The following is a 27,020-nucleotide window of genomic DNA, read 5'->3' as shown; positions in this document are numbered from 1 at the left end:
GTCTCAGATGGGAGCTCATCAAGCTCTGTGTATTTCTTTCTTCACTTAAATGCATCTTAATTCACCGAAAACTCATTCCAGATTCCAGGCAGGGCTGGGTGAGTGGGGACAGGGTGAGATAAGCAGGAGTGACAGATGTTCCCAGGAAAAAGGGGCCATAGGGCGGCAGGGCCTGGGGATGCTCCCTGACCATCCCACTCAGAGATCTCTGGGATGTATATATTGACGTTTTTGTCACAACCCTGCCTACATTGCTGAGGGAAATTTAAGCATTTGCTCCAGCTCTGATTTCTTAAGGAGCAATTCCAACTATCTACATATACCATTTCTGGCTATCAGGATGTAAAAAATGCAGAAATCCTCCCTCTGGACCTGTCTAGGTAACCTCTGATTCCCTTTCTGCTATGCAGTCTGCTAGCAGCCTGAGCAGGACAGAACAGGTAGTTTTCCAAAAACTGCATCCATAATGAAAAAATCACACACAGCTGCCTAATTGTAAAACAGATTCCTGTACTAAATGCAGACATACCCTATAATGGTTTTGTAAACAGACAATTAAAAATTAAATAAAAATAAGTGTGTTAATTTGTGATTCAAATTAAATGCCAGTAATATTAAAGGAAAAAAACACACTGTGACTGTTCACATGTGACTCCCTTAAGTTCTACGTGTAGTGTCCCCAGTGACCACTTTCAATGCCCTTGGCATTTAACATTCATGGCTGCAGCTCTTTCTGCATAAAATAAACAAAAATCCACTGCTACTGTGTGTTTTGTTTTGCTTCTCTCATAGACACTCCTGACCAAGTTTTAAAGAAACACACAGTAGAGAGGCATTCGGATCTGAGTTGATCTCAGGCTTTGCAGTTCTTATTTGTTTGAAGTTCTGTATTGACAAGACTATAAGATGATTTTGCTAATTTCTCACCTTAGAAATAAAATAAGAATTGCCCGGCAAGCCTATAAATCATCCAGACATGTACTAAATACCTCATTCATGACTGAATAAAATGTATGACCAAGTTTATTTGTGCATCTCCTGTGAAATCTTCATGTTTATGAGAGATGCAGCTCTGAGATCTTGTCTAATTCTATAAAAGCATCATTGTGCATCTTTCAGAGGCCCCCTGAGTTATTCAGAACAGGTATGATTCCAGATCATCCTTGAGGCCACTCAGAATAGCTGCATCTCCCTCTGATATGTAGAGAACAATGAGGAATCCAGGATGCCCAGAAGGGCAGGAGGCCAGGCACGCTGTTCCAAAGCCCCCACCACTTCCCAGGGACACACCGTTACTCTTCTTAAAGCAACGGCTCCTTTTTCTTTTTAATTAAATTCAGTGTAGGATCATGTCAGGAAATGCAAGGGTGAGATGCTCAAATAAAACCATGAGTACTAAATTATCTATCCATATTTGACTGCTCACTTAGCCAGAAGCCTTTGGAAAAGAAGTCCATTGATCGTAAAACGTACATTTTCTTTAGGGATGTTATGTAGCTGAATTCATTACAATTTGTAAGCACACTGTGAAAGCCTTGGATAAAAAGAGATATGTACAGACAAGCTGCTATACAAAATAGAGTAGTAAAATGAGAATGCAAAAAGGATGAGGTCTAAGCGTCACAAAATATAAATACTACTGACAAAGGTCCATTTTTGGGGGGTAGGCATTCATCCCCAGCAAAGTATGGCATTATTTTGTGTCGGAGAAAAGCCTGCTCCACTGAATTTCCTTGGAGGATAACCCTGGAAATAATCTAGGCTCCGACAATTCCCTTCTCATAAATCTTATTGATGACCATTTGCTGGCAATCAATAGGGAAGGAAGATATCAAAACAAACCAAAAAATGGATGATAAGCAAGAAGAAAGGTAGCAGATGAATACTAGCTAATATGATGAACCTGCTGCTTTCTTCAATTTCATTAAACTCAGTATAATTAATTTTTGAGCTATAAGAAGGAATATGAACTAAAAATGAAAATAACTCTGTCTGTGAAAGAATCAGGGTAGATTGACAAGAAAGACAGTTGCAGACTCACCGTCTCTGCGATTAAGACTTGCAAAGCCAGGGCCGTGGCTGCTGGACAGCTCTGAGGAGCTGCTGAAGGAAGCCCGAGGCAAGGCAGACGCCAGAGGAGCATCACAGCTATCTGGGGGGAAACACCACGTTTGGGTTAATACACTGATTAAAGCTTTCCTGTCTTCTCTTCCTCTCTTCTTCCTTCCCTTTTACTTTCCTTTCCTTCCTATTTCCCTGCCACCCTCCCTTCTTTTCTTCCTTAATTTCCTTTCTTTTTAGTTAACAGGCTAGGAAAATGCTAGAGCCTGTGGCAAACATCAGTCTTGATCAGAGGTGTGTTAGTAAATGTTTAACAACAGGCTCTTAAGGAAAATTTAAAACCCTGATTGGTAGCATTTGCCACTTTCTATGGTGTAAATACTCGTACCATGGCCAATTCAAAGCTATCAACGTGATGTCACTGACCATGAAGTCGGAAAAAGAATGCACACATCACATCACTATATAGTATTTTCACCACGCAGACACAAGGTATGTGAATAACCTCAAGAGCACTGATAACAGCAAGATGACATAAAATAAAGTAGGAAGTGGTGAGTTTTCAGAATGTATTACTTTTGTTTTAATATGATTTAATTAATTACGTTTCTATAATTTAATTATTAATAATGATTGTATTTTCCTGCAAATTCATGAGAAGTTAATGATTGGCTCTTGCTAGCTGCTAAAAATTGGTTCCAGCCCATCACTCCTAAATGGGAAAATATTAAAAGTATTTCCTTGAAACTCAGAAAGAACACTTTCACAGGCACCACTGTTTCTATTGAACATTGCACTGGAAGTCCTATCAGTATGTATGAGAAAATTTAAAAATTAAAAGCACAAAATAGGGGAAAAAAACCCCAACTGTTATCGTTTCCAGATGATATGATTATGGAGGTAGAAATTCTGAAAGTCACTGGCTAGCTTAACAATTCATTATACAAAAGCTGATAGTATTTCTAAACTTATCCATAGTTAGAAATTAAATTAAATAGAATAGCAAATACTAACAAAACATATAAAGTATCTAAGAATGAATCTTACAGAATTTGCAGGACATTTATGGAGATGATTATAAAAATTGCATTGAAAGACATTAAAGAAAAACTACATAAATTCAGACTACAATGATTGCAAATAGGAAGACTACTTTTAAGGTACTGGTTTTCCCTAGCTTGATCTAAAGATTCATTAGAAGTTCAATCAAAGCTCAGGAGGGTTTTTCACAGATCTTGAAGCAGTGAACCACAGAGCTCAGGGGTTCTTAACATGTGGTACAAATATGATATAGGGGGTCCGTTGAGATGAATAGAACAAATTACATCTTTATTTTCACTAACCTCTAGCTAAAATCTAGCATATTCTTCAGTCAAAAATGTAGACAAACCAGACTGTATTCACCAGTGCCCGTGCATTTGTTACCAACATAAGTTACAGATATTTTAATAGCAATCGTTGTCACAGATATCTAGAAATATTGTTTATGGTCCCCTTTACTTCAAAATAACAGTATTTATTAAAGTCACCACTAGATCTTGTTTTATAATGTGCTAATAACTAAGAAGACATTATGTTACAATTTCTAGTACATTGATATCAGCATTTCAATATAACTATTTACTTTGTAACCCTATGTATACATTTTATGCATTTACAAGCATTGCTGTGAGAAGGGGTCAGGTTTCAGCAAAGTGCCCGAAGGGTCTGTGGCACAAGGAAGAGCAAACAAGCACCCGTGGTGTGTGCACTGCAAGTACAAAGCTGTTGAGACATTACTGGGGCATTATTAGCCATTCAGAAAATTCCAGAAGATTGGGATCATCCACAATCCACAGTCAGCTGTGCTAACTCGAATGTTAACGTGACAATTTCTCAGGGGTGACAGCCTGTTGAGCAGACCAGGCCTACATCATTCCCCCTTTAGGTAAAGGGGTCCCAGGGATCTAACTAACCTGCTCAAAGTCACAGAGCTGGTTGAGGGTAAGTGAAGATTATCTCCATCAACTGTTTAGCTTGGGAAGCCTGCTCCTTTCCCAGCCTCCCCCACCCCCCCAGCACGGCTTCCTTTCTGAGTCTCCCCAGACGCTCCCCACTCAGTCCCCTCTGCTCACATCTTTCTCATCTCACCATATTGGGGTCTCTCCTTTCTGGGTTGGAAACAGTGAGGACCAAGTGTAGATCCTGGAGGCAGACAGGGTGTGGGCATGGCATTTACCAAGCTGCCTACTCTTGGGAAGTCACTGGCCCTCCCTAAGCCTCAGTTACCTCATCTGTACAATGAGGATGTCACACACCTGAATCACACAACTGGACAAAGGGGAATCACACAACTCATAGGGTTTCTATGAGGATTTAAAGTGTTTGCTTTTATTATTTTCAGTATGGTAAGACAAGTCATCACATAAGCTTCTTCAAAATATTCTATAAGGACGTTTTCCCTATAGAGAGATATAGAAGGCAGCATTCAACGTTCCAAGCCATATTCTCATTTTTTGTTCTTTCCTCAAGAGAAGGCATATGAATCTTAGTCTTGAAAAAAAGAAAGAGTAAGATGTACTTGCTCTTATGAAGTCATCTTTGCCTTTGAGAAACAATTTTAAAAGTGATCATTTTCTTTACAACCCTAATTGGTTGTTCCAACTCACTTCCACACAGTCAAATTTGAGAATGCACGTGATCAAAAAATGTGACCATGTCCAATAAGGTACTTGGAAAAGAGCGGCTCTGTGTTTGGACAGTATTTTCTGTACATTCACTGTGTTTTTAACTAAATTACATTCAAGTAAGGTGAAGTCTCAGATGCCCCCCAAAAATCTCCTTAACCGTTGTTTTCAATCTGAAATGTCTATATTTTATACTACGATTTCTGGAGCCAAAATTGTTAAGACACAATTTAATTTTCTTTTTCTGGAATCATTAAAAAATATTTGATTTCCACTGAATATTATTCTTATCAAAAGTCTGATAGATACTATTTCTATCCAAAAAAAGAAAGGCGAATTCTGAAATGCTTCAAAGCTACAACAATTATGCATAAATAATTGTTTTTAACAAACGAGATGGCAAAACAACTGAAAAGTACAACTATTTACCACTTAGGGGGAAAATGAGGTGAGTACAAGTAATAACCTTATAAGAATTAACAAATGAAAATAGACAGATAATATTACAGTTAAATAGGCTAAAGCAAGTTTATTTCTCTTCATAATAACACTCACATTAATAAGAAATTATTCTATGAAATAATCTCAGTTTTGAAATGCGCTCATTCCTTCAAAAGTTCAAATGTACTCAGAGCTCAAATGTACTCAGAAGCTCAGAAAAGCTTAGGAACTCTAAAGGGAAACTGATGATCCATTGTAATGTGTCTTATAGAAAATACAAACACACCATAATGATTTTTTTTTTCTAACATCTTTATTGGGGTATAATTGCTTTACAATGGTGTGTTAGTTTCTGCTTTATAACAAAGTGAATCAGTTATACGTATACATATGTTCCCATATGTCTTCCCTCTTGCGTCTCCCTCCCTCCCACCCTCCCTATCCCACCCCTCCAGGCTGTCACAAAGCACGGAGCCAATATCCCTGTGCCATGCGGCTGCTTCCCACTAGCTATCTACCTTACTACGTTTGTTAGTGTGTATATGTCCATGACTCTCTCTCGCCCTGTCACAGCTCACCCTTCCCCCTCCCCAAAACCTCAAGTCTGTTCTCTAGTAGGTCTGCGTCTTTATTCCTGCCTTACCCCTAGGTTCTTCATGACATTTTTTTTTCTTAAATTCCATATATATGTGTTAGCATACGGTATTTGTCTTTTTCTTTCTGACCACCATAATGATTTATGTATGATTCAGATCAGAGTGCTCAGAACATCCTTGTGTGCATGCTTCTATAATAAATTCTTATGTATTAAATAATCAAACATTGTCTCAGCAGCTGTACCTATTGTAACATCATTTTAATCAATAGCCTATTGTTTGTCCTGCCAACAGAACAGCTTTATACTGAAATTATTAAACAATATTTCAGCTTCTGTTTTTAAAAATTATATATTTTTTTTTCTCCAGGTAAAATCTTAGAAATTTGGAACTTCCCATAGCTGGGGAAAACATAGTTGCCTTAATCCTCTCGATCTAAGTGACACTATCTGGGTGTTTTCCAAACGCTTGACCTCCTCCTAAAACTACTTAAATCTGCCCCCTCCATAAATAAAAAACAGTCCCAGACAAACCTCTTTGGATTACTACAGCTCATGGGTGATGCGTGCTCTTAGTTTCTTCAGAACATTCGAATCCAGTTTATACACAACTGTATATAAATGGCATCTTTCCAATATGCATTATGGTCTAAACTAGGCTAAAAATTCCTCAGCAAAGAAAATGCCACTTAACTGAATTCACTGATGAGCTCTAGTAGTTTTCTGGTAGCATCTTTAGAATTTTCTATGTCTAATATCATATCATCTGCAAACAGTGACAGTTTTACTTCTTTCTTTTCCAATTTAGATTCCTTTTCTTTTTCTTCTCTGTTTGCCATAGCTAGGACTTCCAAAACTATGTTGAATAAAAGTGGTGAGAGTGGACATCCTTGTCTTGCTCCTGATCTTAGAGGACATGCTTTTAGATTTTCACTGTTGAGTATGATGTTAGCTGTAGGTTAGTTGTATATGGCCTATATTATTTTGAAATATGTTCCCTCTATGCCCCTTTCTGGAGAGTCTTTAATCATAAATAGGTGTTGAATTTTGTCAAAAGCTTTTTCTGCATCTATTGAGATGATCATATGGTTTTTCTTCTTTAACTTGTTGATGTGGTGAATCACAGCCATTGATTTGCAGATACTGAAAAAGCCTTGCATCCCTAGGATAAATCCCACTTGATCATAGTGTATGATCCTTTTAATGTATTGTTGGATTTGGATTGTTAGTATTTTGTTGAGGACAGATGAATGGATAAAGAAGATGTGGTATATATATACAATGGGATATTACTCAGCCATTAAAAAGAATGAAATAATGCCATTTGCAGCAACATGGCTGGACCTGGAGATTATCATACTAAGTGAAATAAGTCAGACAGAGATAGACAAATATCTATTAAAAATTTTGAAACAATAATTCAAATAATTCTTTTAATAATATAATAATAACCTTCCAAAACAGAAGGCACAAAGTCCAGAGGGCTTCCCTGGTGAATTCTGCCAAACATTTAAGGAAGAAATCATGCCATGTCTCCATAATCCCTTTTAGAAGATAGAAGCAGAGGAATACTTTTTAACTTATTCTATGAGGCTAATATTAGCATAATACCAAAACCAATCACAGATATTACAAGAAAAGAAACCTACAGACCAATATTTCTCATGGACACAGATGCAAAATCCTCAACAAAATATTAGCAATCAAATCCAACAATGTATAAGAATTACAGGGAATTCCCTGGCAGTCCAGTGGTTAGGACTCCATGCTTCCAATGCAGGGGGCCCGGGTTCAATCCCTGGTGAGGGAACTAGTATCCCACAAGCCACACGGTGTGGCCAAAAAAAAATAAAGTAAAATAAAATAAAATTTTTAACAAATAGATTTGAAATAAATAGAAGAAGAATTACATACTGAAACAAGTGGAATTTGTTCCAGGTATTCAGGGCTGGTTCAACATTCAAAAATCAGTTTATGTAATCCATCACATCCACAAGCTAACAAAGAAAAATCACATGGTACTATCAATAGATGAAGAAAAGCATCTGACAAAATCCAACACCCATCCATGGTAAAAACTCTTGGTAAACTAGGAATAGAGTTGAACTTTCCCAAATTGATAAAGAATATCTACCAAAAACTTACAGCTAACACCACACTTAATGGTGAGAAACTTGAAACTTTCCCCACAAAGGTCAAGACTAGGCAAAGATTTTCCCTCTCACCACTCCTTTTCCACATCCTACTAGAAGTCTTAGTTAATGCAATTAGACAAGAAAAGGAAATAGAAGGGATACAGATTAGGAAAGAAATGTCTTTGTTATGGATGACAAGATCATCTATGCAAAAACTCCTGGAACTAATAAGTGGTTATAGCAAGGTCACAGGATACAAGGTTAAAATACAAAAGTCAATTGTTTTTTTATATACCAGCAATGATCAAGTGGAATTAGTACTCTGAAACACTATGCTATCTACATTAGCACTAAAAAATATAAAATACTTAGGTATAAATCTAACAAAATATGCATGAGATCTATATGAGGAAAACTACAAAACTCTGAGGAATTAATCGAGGAAGAACTAAATAAATGGAGAGATACTCCGTGTTCATGGACAATACTCAATATTGTCAAGATTTCAGTTTTTCCCAATTTGATCTATAGATTCAAGGCAATCTCAATCAAAATTCAGGCAAGTTATTTTGTGGATATCAACAAACTGATTCTAAAGTTTATGTGGTGAAGCAAAAGACCCAGAATAACCAAAACAATATTGAAGAAGAACAGAGTGGTAGGAATGACACTACCTGATTTCAAGACTTACCATAAAGGTACAGTAATTAAGACAGTGTATTGGCAAAAGAACTGACAAATAGATCAGTGAAACAGAACAGAGAGCCCTGAAGTAGACCTACACAAATATAATCAATCGACCTTTGACAAAGTAGTGAAGGCAATACAATAGAGCAAAGATAGTCTTTTCAATAAATGGTAATGGAACAAATGGACTTCCATAAGCAAAAACATGAATCTAGACACAGACTTTTCACCCTTCACAAAAATTAATTCAAAATGGTTCACAGATCTAACTGTAAAGCACAGAACTATAAAACTCCTTGAAGATAACATAGGAGAAAATCTAGATGAACTTGTGTTCTGCAAAGACTTTGTAGATACAAAGCCACGATCCATGAAGAAAAGAATTGATAAGATGGACTTTATTAAAATTAAAAATGTCTGCCCTGCAAAAGGCAGTCAAGAGAATGAAAACACAAGCCATAGGATGGGAGAAAATATTTGTAAAATACACATCGGACAAATGACTTTTATCCAAAATATGCAAAGAACTCAAACTTACCAATAAGAAAACAAACAACTCCAATTAAAATATGGTCCAAAGCTGACTTTAACAGACACCTCACCAAAGAAGATACACAGATGAGAAAGAAGTATATGAAAAGATGCTCCACATCATATGTCTTCAGAGAAATGCACATTAAAATAACAATGAGATACCACTACACTCCTATGAAAATGGTCAAAATCTGGAACACTAATGACACCAAATGCTGGCAAGGATGGAGAGCAACAGGAACTCTCATTGCTGGTGGGAATGCAAAATGGTGCAGACTTTTTGGAAGACTGGTCGGTTCTTACAAAACTAAACATATTCCTACATGCAATCCAAAATCTGTTCCTTGGTATTTACCCAAAGAGATTGAAAACTTATGTCTACACAAAAACATGCACAAAAATGTTTATAGCAGCTTTAGTCATTAAACTCCAACGCTTGGAAGCAAACAAGACATCCTTTAGTAGGGAATGGATAAACAAACTGTGGTACATCCATACAGTGGAACATTAGTAATAAAAAGAAATGATCCATCAAGCCATGAAAAGACACAGAAGAAACTTAAATGCATATTACTAAGTGAAAGAAGCCAGTCTTAAAAGGCTACATACCATATGATTCTAGCTATATGACATTCTAGATAAAACAGAATTGTGAAGCCAGTAAAATGATCAGTGGTTGCCAGTGTTTAGATGGGAGAGAGGAATGAATAAGAGGAACACAAGGGATTTTAAGAGCAGTGAAACTATTCTGTATAATAATATGATGCTGGATACATGTCATTATACATTTGTCCAAACCCACAGAATGTACGACACCAAGAGTGAACCATAAACTATGGACTTGGGGTGACTATCATGTGTCAGCGCAGGTTCATCAATTGTAAAATAAAAAAAGTTATCAACATCACTCTGGAGAAGGATGCTGGTAATGGAGGAGGCTAAGCATGTGTGAGGGAAGGGGGTATATGGGAAATCTCTGTACTTTCTGCTCAATTTTACATAAACCTAAAACTGCTCAAAAACTAAAGTTTATTTTTTAAAAAGGGCAGGGGGGGCTTTCTCTTTATCAACTACCCTGAGTATTCACTTAAAAATAAATGCTATGATTTAAATAACTTACTGAGAAAGAAGAGAAACTTTCAGGTTTCTTTTCCCCCAGTTATACATCCAGGAGCCCATTTATAAAACTTAGTTCTATCCCTTCATGGTTTTAAAACTGTGCAAGGATGTGTGACTCTACCAGCCTTCAGAGGAATCAAATATCTGGAGGGAGAATGGTTGTAGTTTTTCATGGATTGTCCTCCTTCAGCACCCTAAGCAGACAAGGATTTAGACCTGTTTTAAAGGTCAATTTTAATTAGCCCAATTATTATTCCCTCATGACTGCTGAAAAATTATATTCAGCAAAAGGAACAGATTCCCAGTGATGGGAGTGTTTCTAAAATTATAACTTGTGCCAGTTTAATGAATCATACTGCTTCTCATATAGGAACAGCACTGTTTTTTTTTTTTTTTTAAAGAACCACTATTTATCTTTATTTCTTCAGCTTCTATCACAGTGCCTGGCACATGGTAAGCATTTGATAAATGTTTCCTGAATTAAATTGATCACAAGTCCAAAAGCAACTTTCTTAAATCTCCATATCTAAGTTATATTTCAACCCTGAAATATATTGAGCTTAAAACATTGAAACAGCCAAGTTTCATCCTAACAGAAAAATCATGCAGTCTAATTTCCAGGCTGGGTGTGGGGTAGGTATGTGATAGTGGGACCCAGGAAAATATAGATAGAGAAGAGGGGTTCTCACTAATAGGAAGGGACTGCCAATGAAGTATTCATTTCAGAAGGCATTCTCATTCCTGCTTAAACAGGGCATGTCAGTAAAATTCAGCAATCCAACACACTCAGATATTTTTCAAAAATAATTCACAAATGGAAAGATTAGAACATGCCTGTGTTAGAAGTAACATCTCTAGATTTATCAAGATTGTATAATTTTGTGCAATGAAATTCAGGGGAGAAATAGACACAGCAGTTTTTCAAACACTGATACCCAAGGGGCAATTCCCCATCCCTGCCCCTGAAATTCTGATTTAGTGAGAGGATTTACTTGTGTACTTAAGGAAGACACATTCTGTTCTTCAGAGAAGGAAATGTACAACACTTGGGGCAGGAGCTGAGAGATCTCTGCAGTGGATGAAAACCTCAACTGTGCCAGGAGAGACCCTCAACGTGGCCACCAGGAGTATGCACTAAATTGCAGCCCTGGTATCTGTATTATGTTCTGTGGTTATTAAACCAGGATTGGAGAGTTGGGCAGTGTAAAAGACATACTTTCAAAAATCTGAAGCCCTATCACGCTAGTGCCCAGACAGATGCACTTGGGAAACTCAGCTGTTGACTCATATTAGTATTGATATTACTTTAAATATTTAGTTTAAAAAGATTTTCACTATCCATAGCTCATTAACTGGAAAACTTCCTTGCTTGTATATAAATCTGAAATATCCATCTAAGGGGCAAAATCTAATATTCCACACAACTTACTCAAATTGTTGAAATAGTCACAGAGCAATGAAATATGCAGTTTTGGGGTGATGTCAGTACCATGATAGTGTGAATCGTTCCTTTTTTTCTCTCTCTCCTTTGATTTACAACTATTAGGACGTCCATAACCAGAAAAAAAAAAAAGCATCTATCCACAGCATACACCGACATCCAAGAGATCCATCCACCTGTGCATCCAAAGTGGGTGGACTGGACCATGGAGTAGGTAGCAGAGATCGAGAGAAGTGGCTGCAGAGCTGGTGGCAGGAGGCTGTGACAGCATAGAAGGCGGCTGCTGTTCTGGCAGCAAGCCAGCACAACCTTTCTGGCAGAGGAGGTGGAGGATGAAGGCAGTGACTGGATGTCTGTCCAGCTGCATGTGTTACAGCTGGCGGGACCAGTTTCTCTCTCTGAGGAGATACTGCAGTGAATGCGCAGAGGGAAAGGAAAGGTAAGTAGATAGACAAAGAGAACTGAAGTAAAATGTCTCCTGCTGTCTGCCCTTGGAGGCAAGGGGACCGACCACCCAAGGACCCCTGGGACTCCGCCCCCATCCCAACTTGAGGATACCTCTACCAGGCCATGGACACCCACAAAGCCCCAAGTGCTAAGTACATGAACCTCCCCCCGTGCCCACATTCTGCCACCGCGCGTTGTTTTTTTGTTGTTGTTTTTGTTTTGTTTTGTCTTAACTGTGTGGGTTCCCAATCTTAGAAGCCGCTAGTTAACGCTGGTAAGAGAAACCAAAAACTTGTGCCATAGCGCCACCTTCTGTAAAGGAAGGCTCCTAACTACCAACCTGTTGCATTCTTAGGATCAAAGTAAACAAAGTCTTACCTAAATAAAAATGGTGTTCCATTTTTTATTTAGGGAATCATGGTAATACGGTATGGCAAAAAAAAAAAACAAAAAAAAAAAACAGACAATTTTCCAGCAACTAAACCCAAAGGTATGGAATATTGTGATCTAACTGATAAAGAGTTTTAAATAGCTGTTATGAAGAAATTCAATAGAAAACTCATAAAGACAATGCAATGATATTAGGAATGAAAATAACAAGCAGAAGGAATACTTTACCAAAGAGATAATTCTAAAAAAGAATCAGAGATTTCTGGAGCTGAAGAACTCAATAAATGAGATAAAGAACGCATTACAATGCACTTGAAATAGAGCAGATCAGGTAGAAGAGAGAATTAGCAAGCTCAAGGACAGAAATATAGAAATAATTCAGGTGGAAGAAGAGAGTGAACTAAGATTTTTAAAAAGTGAAGCCTATGAGAAATATCTGATTCTATTGGAAAGGGAAACGTAAGAATAATGGGCATCCCAGAAGGAGAAGAGGGTGGGAAGGGGACAGAGTTTATTTAAAGAAATAATAGCTGAGAAATTCCCAAACCTGGGGATGGGATGAATATACAGATCCACGAAGCTAACAGAATATCTTGTTATCTCATCACAAAAAGAGCTCTAAAACACATTTTAATGAGGCTATCAAAATTCAATCATAAAGAAGCAATTTTAAAGGCAGCCGGGGGTGCGGGGGAAAGACAGCAACCTACAAAGGTACCCCCATTAGGCTACAGTAGATTTCTCAGCAGAAAATTTTCCGGTCAGGAGACAGATAGTGGAATGACATATTCAAAATATTGAAAGATAAAAATTTCCATCTAAGAATACTCTATGTGGCAGTTATCCTTCAGATATAAAGGAGAATTAAAACCTTTCCCAGACAAACTAAAGCTGAGGGAGTTTACCACCACTAGACTTGCCTTATGAGAAATGTTGAAAGGAGCTCTTCAAGCTGAAACAAAAAGACAAAAGTACACAAAACTCTGATTAAGATGATAAATACTCATAATTAGAATACTGTAAATCTTTTTTAGAACAGTATATTAAATTCTTAACTATAATATAATGGTTAAAGGAAAAGAGCGTTAAAAATAGCTATAGATACTACAACTTGGTAATGAAATCACAGCATAGAGATAATTTCTAACATTAAAAATATGAAAGGGGAAGAGTAAGTAAGCAGATGAAACCTTTATAGGTGAATGAAGATAAACTGCCAACAGCAGGAAAGGGGCTATTTTACCTGTAAGATGTTTTATGTAAACTTCATGGTAACAACAAGCAAAAATCTAGAGCAGAAACATAAACATAAAAAAGGGGAGAGTGAGCAAATCACCATGGAAAACCACCAACTTATAAAGGCAAACAGAAAGAGAAGAAAAAAGGAACAACAGAGAGACAAAATAAGCAGAAGGCAAAAGATAAAATGGCACTAGTAAATTCTTACATATCAATAATCACCCCTAAATGTAAACAGATTGAACTCACCGATCAAAAGGCACATAGTGGGTGGATGGCTGAAAAACCAAGGTCCAGCTCTATGCTCTCTACAGAAGATTCATTTCAGCTCTACAGGCACATAGGCTCAAAGTGAAAGGATGGAAGATGATATTCCAAGCAAATAGAAATGAAAAGAAGGTGGATATAGCCATCCTTGTATCAGACAAAACACACTTCAAGCCAAAAAAGGTAAGAAGAGACAAAGAAGGTCAGTAAAGGGGTCACTACATGAAAAAGATATAACAATAATAAATATGTACGTTCCCAAAACCTGATCACTGAAATATATAAGTATGTAATAATAGATATTAAGGAACAAATAGACAACAATGCAGTAATTGTAGGAACTTCAATACCCCACTATCAGCAATAGATAGATTGTCTTGACAGAAAATCAACAAAGAAATGTTGGACTTGAACCACACCTTAGAACAAATAGATTTAATAGACACATATAGAATATTCCATCCAACAGTAGCAGAACACACATTCTTCTCAAGTGCACATAGAACATTCAGGCTGGATCATATGATAGGTCACAAAACAAGTCTTAGCAAACTTAAGAAGACTGAAATCGTATCAGCTATCTTCTGTGACCACAATTGGCATGAAACTAGAAGTCCACAACAAGAATGAGATGAGAAGATCTACAAACATGTGGAAAGGAAACACACGCCTAAACAACCGTTGTGTCAAAGAAGAAATCAAAAAGGAAATAAAAAATATCTCAAAACAAATGAAAATGAAAATACAACATATCAAATATCATGGCATGCAGCAAAAGCAGATCTGAGTGGAAAGTTTATAGTAATAAACACATTAAGATGTTAGAAAAATCTCAAGTAAACAACCTAACTTTATACCTCAAGGAACTAGAAAAAGAAGAAAAAATTAAGCCCAAAGTTAGCAGAACTAAGGAAACAGTAAGTATCAGAATGCAAATAAATGAAATAGAAACCAGAAAAACAATAGAAAGGATCAAGGAAACTACAAAATGTTTCTTCAAAAAGATAAACAACATTGACAAACCTTTAGTTAGACTAAGGAAAAAACAGAAGAGTGAAATAAATAAAATTAGAAATGAAAAGAGAAGACATTACAACTGATACTACAGAAATACATAGAATCATAAGACACTACTATGAACAATTACATGCCAATACAACCTAAATTAAATGGATACATTTCTAGAAACACAAACCTACCATGACTGAATCAGGAAGAAATAGAAAGTAGGAACAGACCAATAATGAGTAAAGACACTGTATCAGTAATTTAAAAATTCCCAACACAGAAAACTCCAGGACCAGATAACTCCCCTGCATAATTCTATCAAACATTTAAAGAAGTAATACCAATCCTCCTCAAACTCTTCCAAAATATTGAGGGGGAGAAAACACTTCCAAACTTGTTCTATGAGGCTAGCATTACCTTGATAGCAAAGCCAGATAAGGATACCACAAGAAAAGAAAACTATAGACCAATATCCCTGATGAACATAGGTGCAAAAATTCTCAACAAAATATTAGCAAACCAAATTCAAGAATACATTAATAGAAATATATACGATGACCAAGCGGAATTTATTCCTAGGATGAAAGGATGGGTCAACATATGCAAATCAATAAATCCAACACATCACATCAATAAAATAAAAAATAAAAATCAAATGATTTTTTCAATAGAGAAAGAAAAAGCATTTGACATAAAACAACATCCTTTCATAATAAAAACCCTTAACAGACTGGGTATAGAAGGAACATACTTCAACATAAAGGCCATGTATAACAAATACAAGGGTAACATTATACCTGATGGAGAGAAATGGAAAGTGTTTCTTCTGAGACCAGGAACAAGGCAAGGATGCCCAGTCTCACTACTCTTATTCAATATAGTACTGGAAGTCCTAGCTAGAGCAATTATGCAAGACAAAGAAATAAAATATATCCAAATCAGAAATGAAGAAGTAAAACTGTCATTATTTGCTGATGATATGATTGAACATATAGAAAATCCCAAAGAATCAGCCAAAAAACTATTGAAATTAACCAACGATTTCAGTAAATTGGCAGGATACAAAGTCAACATACAGAACTCAATTTGATTCCTCTACACTAATAATAAAGCATCTGAGAAAGAAATAAAGAAAACCATCCCTTTCACAATAGCATCAAAAACAATAAAATACTTAGGAATAAATTTAACCAAGGAAGTGAAAGATCTGTACAATTAGAACTGCAAAACTGCTGAAAGAAATCAAGGACACAAACAAATGGAAAGACACAAACAAAATCAAAGAAATTGAAGACACAAACCAATGTTCAAGCATCCAAAGAGTTAATATTCTTAAAATATCAATAGTTCTAAAGCCATCAACAAATTGAACATAGTCCTCACCAAAATACCAAAGGCATTCTTCACAGAAATAGAAGAAACAATCCTAAAATGTGTGTGGAACCACAAAAGACCTCAAACAGCCAAAGCAATCTTGAGAGAAAAGAGCAAAGCCAGAGATACCACACTTCTCGATTTCAAGCTATACCACAAAGACATAGTAGAAAAACAGTATTGTACTTGGGGGAAAAAAAGACATATTGACCAAGGGAACAGAATAGAGAGCCCAGAATTAAACCCTGGCGTATACTGTCAACTAGTATTCAACAAGGAAGCCAAGAATACCCGGTGGAGAAAGGACAGCCTCTTCAATAAATGGTGCTGGAAAAATTGGAGAAACATGCAGAACAATGAAAGTAGATCCCTATCTCACACCACTCACAATAATTAACTCAAAATGGGTCAAAGACTTAAACATAAGACCTGATGCCATAAAAATCCTAAAAGAAAATGTTAGGGGAGAAGTTTATTGATATTGGTCTTAGCAATAATTTGGTGGGCATGATGCCAAAATAACAAACAATAAAAGAAAATAATCAAAACATGGGACTACATCAAACTCAAGAGCTTCTGCACATCAAAAGAATAAATTAATTAACAAAATGAAAAGACACCCTACAGAATGGGAGAAAATTTTTGCAAACCATTTATCGAATAAGTGATTAATATCCAAAATATATAAGGAACTCAGTCAACTCAATAACAAAAAACAAACAAGCTGGTTAAAAGATGGGAAGAAGGAGTAAATAGTCATTTCTCAGAAAAGGACATCGAAATGGCCAAGAGACACATGAAAAGATGCTCAACATCACTAATCATTAGGGGACTGCAAATCAAAATCACAGTGAAACATTACCTCACACCTGTTAGAATGGCTATCATCAAGAAGACAAGGACCAACAGATGCTGGTGAGGATGTGGTGAAAAAGGAACCCTTACACACTATTGGTGGGAATGTAAATTAGTCTAACAACTATAGAAAGCAAGATGGAAGTTCCTCAAAAAATTAAAAGCAGATCTATCATATACTCCAGGAATTCCACTTCTAGGTATACATCCAAAGAAAATGAAAATAGGATTTTGACAAGATATATGCACTCCCATGTTTATCACGGCATTACTCACAATAGCCAAGATATGGAAACAACCCAAAAGACCATCAGTGGACGAATGGGTAAAAAAATATGTGGTATACATACACCGTGGAATGTTATTCAGCCATGAGAAAGGAAGAGATCCTCCCATTTGCTACAACATTATGCTAAGAGAATAAGTCAGATAGAGAAAGACAAGTACTGTATGATGTCACTTACATGTGAAAACTAAAAGTTAAACCTGTGAAAAACAGAATAAAATGGTGGTTACTAGGGGATGGGGACAGGGACAAGAGGGATGGTCTTTAAGGGTACAAACTTGTAAGAATTGGTAAATAAGCCATGAAGATCTAACGAACAGTATAATAAATAGACAGTAATACTGTACTATAATTATATAACGTGATCATGTGTATTATAATTATATAATGTGATATTACTTCAGCAATCACATTAACAATATATAAATGTATCAAAGTAACAATATTGTATGCCTTAAACATATGCAATGTTACAAGTCAAATTTATTCAATAAAAAAGTGTGCAATTTTATATTTTTCTGTTCATACATTGTTCACATGAATTACCAAAATACTGTAATTGCCAAGTCACATAATTTCCTTCTACAAATGTTGCTTCTATATAAGTTGCTTCACGGAGCAAGGACCTAATAAATATTTTTTGAGTGAATAATTTATTTTGAAACTTTAGAGATATTTTTTTATCCTTCAATTTTCTCCACTGAAAATTGGAGACAAAATTATGTATTTCTCTCTGTATTATATGATTGTAGAAGAGTTAAAAACTGCTGCACAAATTTTTTAAAAACCTGTGGTGAACATGAAGGGGTTAGACGTTCCTTTATATTTACAGGAATGCTTCTTCTAAAAGTCCATGTGACTTTAAAAACTTACAAAATTTAACAAAAATATAACACCTATACTATAATAATTGATCCATAAATACTATAACAATTGTTGAAATTTTAGGACAAGATTTAAGTTACACAAGAATTTTTTACACTATGTTTGGTAATTTGGGCATTTTCATTGGAAAAAATTTAAAATAAAATAACTAACATAATCCAAAGCTAAAGAGTCATTGCATTGTAGTAGAATGAGAAAACAAAATACACATCATTGCAAAGAAATATGTATTTGGTGCTTTAAATAATCAACTGGGAGTTTCAAAAAGCTTGTCTGACTATGGATAAAACTCCATTCATATGCTGTCTTGCAACTTGGAAATACTTTCCTTTTGTCCATCCATCTCTCCCCCTCTCCCCCTCTCCCCCTCTCCTTCTTCCTTGTCTTCCTCCTTTCCTCTCTTCCTTCTTTTTTCCAAGAGATTCAACAGGGAACAGTTGTCAAAAAGATGTTCATAGCTGAAGGCAGCAAGTACAATCGATCCATTCAAAGCTCAAGTACCTGTTAATGATCCCTCCATAAAATACTGCTTTTCTCATTTTCCCGGAAGGGAAAAAAAACAAGACAGTAATTTCTTTGCAGAGTTCCAAGAATATACACAAAATATATAGGGGAAAAAAGAAAATTTTATATTTTGGAATTTGGATGCAAATGATACCTAAAGTCTTAATACAATTAATTCCTGGTAAATATTTTCAGGTTTAATCCACTGAGGTACACAATTATAATATAGCATTGCTGTTTAATGTAATGTTTACCTAAAAATTATTTAATTATTAATAGCAACAGCTCACTTAAAACTCGGGTCTCTGCCCAAAAAGTTTCCATAAAACAATCATTATGTTTAATTGTTCATGTTTATCCAAAATACAGGCCACTGCCATTACAAGAGTAGAAAACTCAATCATTTTAGGAAGTGTGTGTGTGTGCATGTATGCACACGCATGCGCATGCACACACATTTAACAAGTAAATAAAAAATTAGATTACTCTTGAATAAAGCAGTGCATTCTCAGGTATCTCATTAGATACATATATAAAGATACAATAACTATTTGGACTTGAAAACAAAGACTATTACAAGAGACAAAGAAGGAAACTACATAATGATCAAAGGATCAATCCAAGAAGAAGATATAAAAATTGTAAATATTTATGCACGCAACATAGGAGCACCTCAATACATAAGGCAAATGCTAACAGTCATAAAAGGGAAAATCAACAGTAACACAATCATAGTAGGGGACTTTAACACCCCACTTTCACCAATGGACAGACCATCCAAAATGAAAATAAATAAGGAAACACAAGCTTTAAGTGATACACTAAACAAGATGGACTTAATTGATAGTTACAGGACATTCCATCCAAAAACAACACAATACACTTTCTTCTCAAGTGCTCATGGAACATTCTCCAGGATAGATCATATCTTGGGTCACAAATCAAGCCTTGGTAAATTTAGAGAAAACTGAAATCATATCAAGTATCTTTTCCGACCACAACACTATGAGACTAGATATTAATTACAGGAAAAAAATCTGTAAAAAATACAAACACATGGAGGCTAAACAATACACTACTTAATAACCAAGAGATCACTAAAGAAATCAAAGAGGAAATCAAATAATACCTAGAAACAAATGACAATGAAAACACAATCACCCAAAACCTATGGGATGCAGCAAAAGCAGTCCTAGAGGGAAGTTTATAGCAATACAATGTTACCTCAAGAAACAAGAAACACCTCAAATAAAAAACCTAACCTTACACCTAAAGCAATTACAGAAAGAAGAACAAAAAAACCCCCAAAGTTAGCAGAAGGAAAGAAATCATAAAGATCAGATCAGAAATAGGGGCTTCCCTGGTGGCGCAGTGGTTGGGAGTCCGCCTGCCGATGCAGGGGACGTGGGTTCGTGCCCCGGTCTGGGAGGATCCCACGTGCCGCGGAGTGGCTGGGCCCGTGAGCCATGGCCGCTGGGCCTGCGCATCCGGAGCCTGTGCTCCACAACGGGGGAGACCACAGCAGTGAGAGGCCCGCGTACAGCAAAAAATAAAAAATAAAAAAAAATAAAAAAATTAAAAAAAGATCAGATCAGAAATAAATGAAAAAGAAATGAATGAAAGAATAGCAAAGATCAATAAAACTAAAAGCTGGTTCTTTGAGAAGATAAGCAAAATTGATAAACCATTAGCCAGACTCAACAAAAAAAAAAGGGAGAAGACTCAAATCAATAGAATTAGAAATGAAAAAGGAGAAGTAACAACTGACACTGCAGAAATACAAAGGATCATGAGAGATTACTACAAGCAACTCTATGCCAATAAAATGGACAACCTGGAAGAAATGGACAAATTCTTAAAATGTACAACCTGCCAAGACTGAATCAGGAAGAAATAGAAAATATGAACAGACCAATCACAAGCACTGAAATTGAAACTGTGATTAAAAATCTTCCAACAAACAAAAGCCCAGGACCAGATAGTGTCACAGGCGAATTCTATCAATCATTTACAGAAGAGCTAACACCTATCCTTCTCAAACTCTTCCAAAATATAGCAGAGGGAGGAACACTCCCAAACTCATTCTACGAGGCCACCATCATCCTGACACCAAAACCAGACAAAGATGTCACAAAGAAAGAAAACTACAGGCCAATATCACTGATGAACATAGATGCAAAAATCCTCAACAAAATACTAGCAAACAGAATCCAACAGCACATTAAAAGGATCATAAATCACGATCAAGTGGGGTTTATCCCAGGAATGAAAGAATTCTTCAATATGTGCAAATCAAACAATTGATACACCATATTAACAAACTGAAGGATAAAAACAATATGATCATCTCAATAGATGCAGAAAAAGCTTTCAACAAAATTTAACACCCATTTATGATAAAAAACCCTCCAGAAGTAGGCATAGAGGGAACCTACCTCAACATAATAAAGGCCATATATGACAAACCCCCAGCCAACATCTCCCTCAATGATGAAAAACTGAAACTATTCCCTCTTAGATCAGGAACAAGACAAGGGTGCCCACTCTCACCACTATTATTCAACATGGATTTGGAAGTTATAGCCACAGCAATCAGAGAAGAAAAAGAAATAAAAGGAATCCAAATCGGAAAAGAAGAAGTAAAGCTGTCACTATTTGCAGGTAACATGATACTGCACATAGAGAATCCTAAAGATGCTACCAGAAAACTACTAGAGCTAATCAATGAATTCGGTAAAGTTGCAGGACACAAAATTAATGCACAGAAATCTCTTGCATTTCTATACACTAATGATGAAAAATCTGAAAGAGAAATTAAAGAAACACTCCCATTTACCATTGCAACAAAAAGAATAAAATACCTAGCAATAAACCTACCTAAGGAGACAAAAGACCTGTATGCAGAAAACTATAAGACACTGATGAAAGAAATTAAAGATGATACAAATAGATGGAGAGATATACAATGTTCTTGGATTGGAAGAATCAACATTGTGAAAATGACTATACTACCCAAAGCAGTCTACAGATTCAATGAAATCCCTATCAAACTACCACTGGAATTTTTCACAGCGTAGAACAAAAAATTTCATAATCTGCATGGAAACACAAAAGACCCCAAACAGCCAGAGCAATCTTGAGAAAGAAAAATGGAGGTGGAGGAATCAGGTTCCCTGACTTCAGACTATACTACAAAGCTACAGTAATCAAGACAGTATGGTACAGGCACAAAAACAGAAATATAGATCAATGGAACAGGATAGAAAGCCTAGAGATAAACCCACACATATACAGTCACCTTATTTTTGATAAAGGTGGCAAGAATATACAATGGAGAAGAGACAGCCTCTTCAATAAGTGGTGCTGGGAAAACTGGACAGCTACATGGAAAAGAATGAAATTAGAATACTCCCTAACACCATACACAAAAATAAACTCAAAATGGATTAAAGACCTAAAGGTAAGGCCAGACACTATAAAACTCTTAGAGGAAAACATAGGCAGAACATTCTATGACATAAATCACAGCAAGATGCTTTTTGACCCACCTCCTAGAGAAATGGAAATAAAAGCAAAAATAAACAAGTGGGACCTAATGAAACTTAAAATCTTTTGCACAGCAAAGGAAAGCATAAGCAAGACGAAAAGACAACCTTCAGAATGGGAGAAAGTATTTGAAAATGAAGCAACTGAGAAAGGATTAATGTCCAAAATTTACAAGCAGCTCATGCAGCTCAATATCAAAAAAACAAACAACCCAATCCAAAAATGGGCAGAAGACCTAAACAGACATTTCTTCAAAGAAGATATACAGATGGCCAACAAACACATGAAAGAATGCTCAACATCATTGATCATTAGAGAAATGCAAATCAAAACTACAATGAGATATCATCTCACACCGGTCAGAATGGCCATCATCAAAAAATCTACGAACAATAAATGCTGGAGAGGGTGTGGAGAAAAGGGAACACTCTTGCACTGTTGGTGGGAATGTAAACTGATACAGCCACTATGGAGAACAGTATAGAGGTTCCTTAAAAAACTACAAACAGGTCTACCATGTGACCCAGCAATCCCACTACTGGGCATATACCCTGAGAAAACCATAATTCAAAAAGAGTCATGTACCACAATGTTCATTGCAGCTCTATTTACAATAGCCAGGACATGGAAGCAAGCTAAGTGTCCATCATCGGATGAATGGATAAAGAAGATGTGGCACATATACACAATGGAATATTACTCAGCCATAAAGAGAAATGAAATTGAGTTATTTGTAGTGAGGTGGATGGACCTAGAGTCTGTCATACAGAGTGAAGTAAGTCAGAAAAAGAAAAACAAATACTGTATGCTAACACATATATATGGAATCTAAGGGAAAAAAAAAGAATGGTCATGAAGAACCTAGGGGCAAGACGGGAATAAAGATGCAGACCTACTAGAGAATGGACTTGATGATATGGGGAGGGGGAAGGGTAAGCTGGGACAATGCGAGAGAGTGGCATGGACATATATACAATACCACATGTAAAATAGATAGCTAGTGGGAAGCAGCCCTATAGCACAGGGTGATCAGCTCAGTGCTTTGTGATCACCTAGAGGAGTAGGATAGGGAGAGTGGGAGGAAGGGACATGCAAGAGGGAAGAGATATGGGGGATATGGGGATATATGTATACATACAGCTGATTCACTTTGTTATGATGCAGAAGTTAATACACCAGTGTAAAGCAATTATACTCCAATAAAGATGTTTAAAAAAATGTCCATATTTGCAAAAAAAAAAAGATAAAATAACTATTTGGTATTATTTTCACAAGGTACAGCGAAACATTTCTTTAAAAATTTAACTGAAGAGGGTGTTTTTTTCTCTTTCTGTACGAAACTTCCAAACTGTGCTGGTGTACAGCACTCATGTCAAATAGAAGGTGAAACATTTTAATTCTGCAGCAAGTAGAAATTACAAATTCACAGGATTTGTTGAATTATACCAGGTATGGAAATGGCCTTTTCTTTCGTATACCTGACTACATGTATATTATACATAAGACTAAATATAAGCATTATGTAAGATTATAGAACTTAAAATTAGTTTATAAAAGATACAAATCTGTTAACCTAAAGGGAACTCCAGATTTTTATAGAAAATGCATGATAAGATCCAATTTCATTCTATTTAAAAATCTGAGAAATAGACGAATATTTTAATCACTTACAGGAAAATGTTTGAGTTATTTATTAGCAACAATAATTGGTGAAAATTTCTACATATAATAGTAAGATGTTAAGGGCATGAATCACATTGTGTCACCCAAATCCACCCAGTGGTGCTACTCATCATCCTTAACAGTTTTCACAGGCCTGCTTCCGCAAGCCAACAGTAGTCTATAAAAAAAAATATATTGGGTAAAAAGAAATCCACATGCTTAAATAGCCTCATACACCTACTCTAAAGTACAAACTTTCTTTGTTTAACCAAGAATATTCTCACTACCAGATGAAAGAACAATGAATGAAAAAACATGCAATCATAATAAAACATTAAACAGAAAATAGGACTTTTTCTGAGGAGGAAAATCAGTTTCATGATTTTGAAAAGTACACAAGATATCACATTTAATTTATTTTCTACTGATCATCCTTCTGTTTATAATGCAATACTTTATCTCAATTTTTAAACAATGTCTATGGTTAAATTTTACCTATTTCTCAAAGAATATTAGCAAGATTTTAGTCCCCCTCTTCATCCTCTCCAGTCATGTTTTATGATGGTTTAAATAATAGTTTCTAGTAAAAAAGTCATTTTCTTTCAGAACTTATATTTATTTTTATATTTCTTTTTGCTTCTGGTATTACAGCTCTGCTGAAGTCAAACTAGCTCTCATTCCATTATAGCAAATCAGTTTATATCATTATTTTTGGTGGTTTAAAATGTGACCATGTTTCTAGGTATTTTTTTTTTTAATTATTGTTTTCCATTCTTCTAACTCAGCACAATATGAGCTTTTATAATTGAATTACATTATTGCTTTTCAGTTTTAAGAAATTTTATTTTTATGTTACTAATTTTTTTAAATTTATTGAAACTGGTTTTATGGTTAAGTAAAAATGTAAATATTACACATGTAATTGAAAAGCCTGAATAATATTTTCTAACTGTTATATATATACCCTTAAAATCAAAGTTGGAAATAATTTATTCAAACTTCTATATCCTTATCACTTCATTTTATTCTATTTTATGCTTATTTGTCTATTTTTCTCAGTTATTTTCTCCTCCCCTCTCTTCTTGCTTTCTGTTGAACAGACTGAAATCTACCCCCATCCCATTCCATTTTTCCTACTGGTTTGAAATGTATATGTCCTATTACTCTTCTTTTAGTGGTCATCCTTAAAATTTTACACTACATTCTGCTTAACAATTTAACAAAGCCTAAAATTAAACAAAATAATGCAGGGATCTTAGAATGCTTTAAGTCTGGTAAGCCTTTTCCAACTATATTTTCAATTGATCACTTAGATTTACTTTGTCTTCTTCCTTTCATTTCCTTCAACTTCATAAAGATGTTACTGTACAAACAGTTTTATTACTGTTCAAATATGTGATTATACCTGAGGACCTGCCATTTGTTTCTAGCTACTAGATTATAAGTACTCATAACTGCCCTCTGTAATAATTTTCTTTCTTGCTAAGTATATCCATTAACACTTCTTTAGTGAAGGTTAATTCATCTTAAATGCTCTTTGATTTTATATTTCTGTAAATGGCTTTATCTTACCTTCATTCTTGAAAGAGAAAGAAAGAGAAAGTCAGAGTCTACAATCCTTGGTTGGTAATTATTCCCTCTCAGAACGTTAACAGTTCTTGTCTCTGATTTTGTTTGTTTATTTGTTATACTTATCTTTTATCTGTTTTTAACATCTCTTGATTCTGGTGTTCTACAGTTCCAATATAAAGTGTTGTTTTGGGTGGGAATTTATTTTCCTTTGTATTACTAGGGATTTGAGAGGTTTCCTGAATCTAAACATTGGTGACTCTCTTCAATTCTGGGCAATTCCCATAGATTATCTCTTAAGTATTTCTTTTTCCCACATGCTCTTCCTTCTAGAACTCAGATCAGATACAAAAATCAATCACTGTACCCTGTCCCCTAACCTGGCTTTCATATTTTCCATCTCTTCATCTCTCTGTGGTGCATGCTGGTTATTTATTTCAAATGTGTCTTCTAATTTGTTGAGTCTCTCTTCACCTGTGTCTAATCTGCTGTTTCAGCATTCACTAAATTCTTTATTTCAGTGATTACATTTTTCATTTCTCAATATTACTCTTTTTCAATTCTACTTGATCATTTTGATAGTCTCTTATTCTTTCATTCTTCTAATCTTTTATTTCTTTATACATATAAAACAAATTTTATATCCTAAATCTATTTCAATATATACATTTATTTTGGTCTAATTCTGTAGTTTATTATTTCTGAGGATTCTTCCTCTTGCATTTTATGTTTTTATTTTTATTGTGAGCATATGTTTCCTGGAAATGGATCTGTAAGAGCCTAGATGACTGTATTCAACAGGAAGACAAGACATGGAGAGAAAGTGCCAGAAGTAGAGGGAGGGGTAAGTGAAAGTCCTGATGGAAGAATTCCAGTGTAGCTAGGTGGTGGTTGTAGTTTAGGGTCAGTTAAAGGAGGGACTAGGAACAGTAAGTGAAGGGAAGGGACCTTTCAAGGAATAAGTGTGTGTGTGTGTGTGTGTGTGTGTGATGTGAGGGAAGATTCAAAAATCTTTACCCAGAAAAGCAAGATCATCAGGTAAGTGGTCTTTAGAAAGATTTTTCTGGCAGCAGGATAGCAGCAAATGGATCAGAAAGAGGTGAGGTAGAGACAGGAAAATCATGAAGACAACAATAGTAAATGCCAGGGCTTTCCTGGTGGCGCAGTGGTTGAGAATCTGCCTGCCAATGCAGGGGACACGGGTTCGAGCCCTGGTCTGGGAAGATCCCACATGCCGCGGAGAAACTAGGCCCGTGAGCCACAACTACTGAGCCTGCGTGTCTGGAGCCTGTGCTCCCCAACAAGAAGG

The 27,020-nt window shown here is 35.8% G+C and overlaps 1 protein-coding gene across 1 annotated transcript in view; it reads right to left on the bottom strand.

Annotated features, from left to right (window-relative positions):
• LOC309823944 (contactin-associated protein-like 3) overlaps positions 1-27,020 on the bottom strand; it is a gene marked incomplete at both ends in the record, with an annotated part of 187,812 nt that overhangs the window by 146,316 nt on the left and 14,476 nt on the right. The window contains one exon of the mRNA XM_082656618.1: positions 2,042-2,152. Within this exon, the coding sequence (XP_082512744.1) occupies positions 2,042-2,152 (111 nt within the window). The remainder of the gene's footprint in view (positions 1-2,041; positions 2,153-27,020) is intronic.

This window comes from Grampus griseus (genome assembly GCF_964374135.1).
Source record: "Grampus griseus genome assembly, chromosome: 6".
NCBI lineage: Eukaryota > Metazoa > Chordata > Mammalia > Artiodactyla > Delphinidae > Grampus > Grampus griseus.
This window is presented reverse-complemented; position numbering and strand designations above follow the sequence as displayed.